The 6,675-nt window shown below is 41.3% G+C and overlaps 1 protein-coding gene across 1 annotated transcript in view; it reads right to left on the bottom strand.

Annotated features, from left to right (window-relative positions):
- Nucleotides 1-1,971: 1,971 nt before the first annotated feature.
- The window catches only part of ska1 (spindle and kinetochore associated complex subunit 1), an 86,939-nt gene continuing 82,235 nt past the window's right edge, over nt 1,972-6,675 (bottom strand). Inside the window, exon 7 of the mRNA XM_073064082.1 lies at nt 1,972-2,385. Coding sequence (XP_072920183.1) covers nt 2,366-2,385 — 20 coding nt within the window. The 3' untranslated portion in view covers nt 1,972-2,365. The remainder of the gene's footprint in view (nt 2,386-6,675) is intronic.

The raw sequence follows: 6,675 nt of genomic DNA, 5'->3' as shown, positions 1-6,675 counted from the left end.
CTTTCTTCCCCATTTTCCTTGCTTCCTTCTCACACCTACTTCTGTTCCTGGTAGTTCAGTGTCTGTGTCTTGCATTTGGGTCTGCTCCCAACGCCCCCTTATGACATTTCTGGAGCCTCTCCAATGCCAGCACATCCCTTCTTAGATAAGGGGTCTAAAACTACTCACAATACTCCAAGTGCGGTCTAACCAATGCAAGAGAGCATGCTTTATGAGGAAAGGTTGAGTGAAACAAGAGAATGAGTGGTGACGATTGAGCCGTAGACTTTCCCAGGGTGGAAATGGCTAATGCAAGGGGGTATAATTTTAAGCTGATTGGAGGGAAGTATAGAGGGGATATCAGGAATAGGTGGTTTACATGGAGAATGGTGAGTGTGTGGAGTGCACTGCCAGAGGTGGTGGTAGAGGCAGGTACATTAGGGACATTATAAGAAACTCTTAGGTAGATAGATAGATAGATACTTTATTCATCCCCATGGGGAAATTCAACTTTTTTTTCCAATGTCCCATACACTTGTTGTAGCAAAACTAATTACATACAATACTTAACTCAGTAAAAAATATGATATGCATCTAAATCACTATCTCAAAAAGCATTAATAATAGCTTTTAAAAAGTTCTTAAGTCCTGGCGGTTGAATTGTAAAGCCTAATGGCATTGGGGAGTATTGACCTCTTCATCCTGTCTGAGGAGCATTGCATCGATAGTAACCTGTCGCTGAAACTGCTTCTCTGTCTCTGGATGGTGCTATGTAGAGGATGTTCAGAGTTATCCATAATTGACCGTAGCCTACTCAGCGCCCTTCGCTCAGCTACCGATGTTAAACTCTCCAGTACTTTGCCCACGACTGAGCCCGCCTTCCTTACCAGCTTATTAAGACGTGAGGCGTCCCTCTTCTTAATGCTTCCTCCCCAACATGCCACCACAAAGAAGAGGGCGCTCTCCACAACTGACCTATAGAACATCTTCAGCATCTCACTACAGACATTGAATGACGCCAACCTTCTAAGGAAGTACAGTCGACTCTGTGCCTTCCTGCACAAGGCATCTGTGTTGGCAGTCCAGTCTAGCTTCTCGTCTAACTGTACTCCCAGATACTTGTAGGTCTTAACCTGCTCCACACATTCTCCATTAATGATCACTGGCTCCATATGAGGCCTAGATCTCCTAAAGTCCACCACCATCTCCTTGGTCTTGGTGATATTGAGACGCAGGTAGTTTGAGTTGCACCATATCACAAAGTCCTGTATCAGTTTCCTATACTCCTCCTCCTGTCCATTCCTGACACACCCCACTATGGCCACTTTGCCACTTTGCTAGGCATTCCTAATTTCGAATCCTGCTCTTCACAGGAAATACAAAGGGAATTTTTAATATAAGAAGTTATAATGTTAAGGTGATCAGTAGAAAGTATAGTGTGGCGGGGGGATATCAGAAGTAGGTTGTTACACAGAGAATGGTAGGTGGGTGGAACGCCTTGTCAGGAGTGGGTGGTAGATAAATCAAAGACATTTAAGAGACTCTTAGATACACAGATGAAATGAAGATGGAGGGCAGCGTTGGATTGATTTTGGAGTATGTTAAAAAGTTGGTAGAGAACTGTCCTACGTTCTAAAGCCAAAAGTTGGCATAGTTATGATACAAACCTTGTGTGTCTGATTGCTGGCTCTTCTACAAGGGAACTCACAATATTAATGAATGTATGCATTCACACGTAGAATGATGAATCATCATAGCTTCCCAACCATACATATTAAAAATATATTAATTGCAAATAAAAACTGCAGATGCTTGAGATCTTTAACATAAATTTTCAGCGGGTAAGGCAGCATCTGTGGTGGAAGAAACAGAGTTAATGTTTCCTGTCAATGATAAAACTATTTCTGCCGAGTATTCCCAGAATTTTATGCTTTTCTTGACAGGAGTTCAGTGATAACCCAAGTGCAGAGGGAGAGACACAGACACGGAATGAATAGTTCACTGACTTTTAATAACAACTATTCAAGACAGAGGAAAATAAATGTTAAACCAACAGGGCTGCTAGCTAAAGCTAATGTCATCAAACTAGCTAAAAGCTAATTAATACCACTCTCTAAACAGCATCGATCCAAACCTGCTTTCCCGGAATGTGGACTAAGGTAAGCAGGGAGCGTTGTTGTCGCTTTGCTTCAATCAAGATTTGACAAGAATGAAACAAAAGATGAGAGTTAAATACAATTACAAAGAAACCCTCATCGGCTGGAATGTGAGCATTCTCACCTGCGTGATAGCTGTCTTCTTTCATCTGCCCACCTGCAAGAGCACCCAGACTCCATGGCAGGGTCCACAGTTATGGCATTTCCATCAAAGTATTTTTTCTGAGGCCTCAGAAGATTACACTTGCACCTGATTAACAAAGATACTATGAACATCAAATGCATGAAATATTTTCCAACAATATATACATGACTTCACTGTTCTGCTAAATGTGTTAGTCCATCCAATCCATGGTTAGAGTTCAATGTAACATTTACTTGGCCCAGTAAAGAACTTCTTGGACATCAGTTTTCTGACCAAAAGTTTGAAGTTCGGTTGTCAGATGACATTTATAAAGTTTTTACAAGTCCAATTAAGTTTACTGTCAATTGTACAAGTACGATGTGGTACAGGTATAATGAAAAATGTTCCAAACATCTGCATCACAGATCATAAGATATAGGAGCAGAATTAGGCCACATGCCCTTAGCTGACTGTCAAAGCATTTTAAAGGTAGAAATTGGCACTTTTGTCTTGGAGGCACCAAGTAATCAAAAGCCGGTTTTGTCGACCACATTGATGTTCCTGGTAAGAACAAGCAGGCATTTTGCCAGTTATGTTTAGTGAGTCAGATAAAACCACATAAGCTGTATATAAAGCCATAAGACATAAGAGCAGAAATAGGCCATTGCACCTGCTCCGCCATTTCATCATAGCTCATCCATCTTTCCTTCCAGCCCCAGTCTCTTGCCTTCTCCCCAAATCTCTTCATGCCCTGACCAGTCAGGAATCTATCAACTTCTACCTTAGATATACACAAAGATTTCACCTCCACAGCTGCTGTGGCAATGAATTCCACAGATTCACTACTCTCTTCCTCATGGCCATTCTAAAAGAACTCCCCTCTATTCTGAGGCTGTGTTCTTTGGTATTAGATTCTTCACCATCAGAAACATCCTCTCTGCATCTGCTCTATCAAGGCCTTTCACCATTTGATAGGTTTCAATTAGGTCACCCCTCATTCTTGTGAATTCCAGTGAATACAGGCCCAGAGCCATCAAATGCTCTTCATATGACAAGTCATTCACTCCTGGAATCATTTTGTGAACCTCTTTTGAACTCTCTCCAATGTCAGCATGTTCTTTCTAAGATAAGTGGCCCAGAACTGCTCACAATACAGCAAGTGAGGCCTCAACAGTACTTTATAAAGTCTCAACATTACATCCTTGCTTTTATATTCTAGCCCTCTTGAAATGAATGCTAACATCACATTTCCCTTCCTCACCACAGACTCAACCTGCAAATTAACCTTCAGGGAATCCTGCACAAGAACTCTCAAATCCCTCTGCACCTCAGATTTTTGTATTTTCTTTCCATTTAGAAAATATTCAACTCTTTCACTTCTTCTACCAAAGTGCATGACCATACACTTCTTGACTGTATTTCATCTGTCATTTCTTTGCCCATTCTCCTAATTGTCTCAGTCCTTCTGTAGCTCTCTACTTTCGCAAAACTACCTACCCCTCCACCTGCAACCAAGCCATCAATTCCATCATGCAAATCATTGACATATAAAGTAAGAAGAATCAGTCCAACATAGACCCCTGTGGAACACCACTGGTCTGCGGCAGTCAACCAGAAAAGGCCCCGTTTATTCCCATTCTTTGCCTCCTGCCAATCAGACACTGCTTTATCCATGCTAGAATCTTTCCTGTAATACCATGGGCTTGTAGCTTGTTAAGCAGCCTCATATGTGGCACTTTGTCAAAGATCTTCTGAAACTCCAAGTACACAATATCAACCAAATCTCCTTTGTCTGTCCTACTTGTTATTACTTCAAAGGATTCCAACAGATTTGTCAGGCAAGATTTTCCCTTGAGGAAACCATGCTGACTACAACTTGTTTTACCATGTGCCCCCAAGTATTACACAGCACTATTTTATCATGTGTCTTCACGTATTGCACTGCTGCTGCAAAAAAACGAATTTCATGACATTTGTGAGTGATGATGAACCAGATTCTGATATGGGTCTTTATTGAGGACTGAGAGTGGGAAGGGGGCAGGGAGAGGGGAATCATGGTGGGGAAAATGGGAAAGGGAGAGGGAAGCACCAGAGAGACATTCTGTAATGATTAATAAACCAATTGCTTGTAATCAAATTACTTTGCCTGGTGCCTCAGGGCTGGGAGTAACTGCACTCATGCCACCCCCACCTCTGGCACTCCTTCTCCACCATCTGTTCCACATCCCTCCTGCGGCACTCCACCTTTATCATTCCCAACACCCTTTGCTCCTGCCAGAATTACAAACTCACTCTCTGATCAACGTTGACAAATACAGCACTGTATAAAATTGTTAGGTATCCTAGCTATATATGTATATGTGTCCAATACTGTTGCACAGCAGTATAGTTGCTTCTGAAATTGGTGGTGAAGGACTTTAGGCTTCTGTATCAATGCCTGATGATAGCAGCAAGAAGATGGCATGGTCCAGATGGTAGGATCTCTAATCTTTGATGCCTAGGCAATGGCTGATGTCGATGTTTTCGATGATAGGGAGGGCTGTACCTATGATGGACACTCACAAACATTTGGAAGTCAAGATCGCAGCCTGAAGGTCGGTTGGAGGACTAGAATGAAGCCCAAAGGTCAATCAGAAGTTTAGTTCAAAGCCTGAAGTTTGATCGGAAGTCCAGAGGTCAAGGCCCAATGGTTGGAGATCCTCTGTGTGTGTGGGCTTCCTCTAGGTGCTCTGGTTTCTCCCAGTCCAAAGACATAACATTTAGTAGGTTAATTGGTCATTGTAAATTGTCCTGTAATTAGACTAGGGTTAAATTGGTGGGTGCTGGGTGGCATGGATCGAAGGTTCTGTACTGTGCACTATCTCTAAGTAAATTGATAGGGGTCTACTAAGCGAAGGGAGAGACAAAAGAACTAAGATGGCACATGCCTTGTGGTGCAGCTCTTTTTCTACTACATAGATAAGGAAAATTCCATTTAAATTTTTAGATTAGAATCAACCAAGGAGATACCCCAATTCAAATAATGCAACACTAAGAGAAGATTCCAGAACTTTCCAGATTTACAGCAATGTAACTACTAAGGAACACAATGAACAATTGCACATACATTCTGTGACCACCAGGAAGCATACTAAACAGTTTCATGTATACAAGAACTACTTAAAATACAAGCAAATGAATTGTTAAGCTGCAATAATAAATAAACAGTCAGATCCAACGTGACATAACATCGTTGATGCAATCCATAGACCATGCTATTGTTCAAAATACAGTGCTTTTAAAAGGGAAAGAAAATATAGGGATGATCACTGTTTCAGTTCAAGTTTGTCATCTGACTACACATAACATAGCCAAACAAAACACTTCCTCCAGACCACGGTGCACCCACAGAACACATAAATGATGGCATTTTTTAAGTTATAGATTCAGTTTACAGTGTTAAAACCACAACATTCTGCTGGTGCGAGGGATTCAGTTGGATGTGAGGCTACAAGCTCAGGAAGACTGTGATAAACTGAAGGATCTACAGAAAGAACTGGAAGACCAGTGTTAAACAGTAAACATCAGCCAGATGGCAGGTAACATTGACTGCATAAATCCAGCATGAACGATATGGATGAGTGCACTGAAATCAACAAAGACGGTGAAGCTAAATGCTCTAGTTCACTGTTTACCTGTGCTGTGCACTACATCCATTTTGAATTATGTACTAGATTTTGGTATAAGTGCTGTGTGTAATATGCTTTGTGGGTGCACTGTGGTCCAGAAGAACATTGTTTTGCTTGGTTGTATACAGTATATGTACAGTCAGATTCTGGAACTTGAACTTTGTGTAATAAAGCCCATGAAGAGGAACAAAGAAACAAATAGTCTGAAGATGTTCTTCAAGAAGAGGATAAACAAAGCTGAAAGTACAAAGTTGAGCTTGTACTACTTTACCATTAAATATTATCTTATTAAGTATCGAGTTTCTGGGTGTCAACTTCTCTGAAGATCTATCCTGAATCCAACATGTTGATGCAATTATGAAGAAGTCACACCTCTAGCTACAGTTCATTAGGAATTTGGCATGTCTCCAGCATCTTCAAAAGGTGATGCCTCAAATAGACGGCATCCATCATTAGGGACAACCCCCCCCCCCCCCCGCCCCCGCATCACTCAGATATGCCTTCTTCTCATTGCTACCATCAGGAGGTGGTACAGGAGCCTGAAGACTGATACAGCATTTTATGAACAGCTTCTTTCTCTCCGTTATCAGATTCTGAACAGACAATGAATCCATGTACAGTACACTATCTCACTTTGTTCTCTTTTTGCATTATTTATTTAACTTTATATACATTTCTTGCTGTAATTTATAGTTTTTTATTATGCTCCTGTTCTGCTGCTGCAGAACACCAAATGTCATGACATACG

This window comes from Hemitrygon akajei, chromosome 13 (assembly GCF_048418815.1).
Source record: "Hemitrygon akajei chromosome 13, sHemAka1.3, whole genome shotgun sequence".
Taxonomy (NCBI): domain Eukaryota; kingdom Metazoa; phylum Chordata; class Chondrichthyes; order Myliobatiformes; family Dasyatidae; genus Hemitrygon; species Hemitrygon akajei.
Note: the sequence above shows the minus strand (reverse complement) of the source record. Positions and strands in the feature narration are given on the sequence as shown.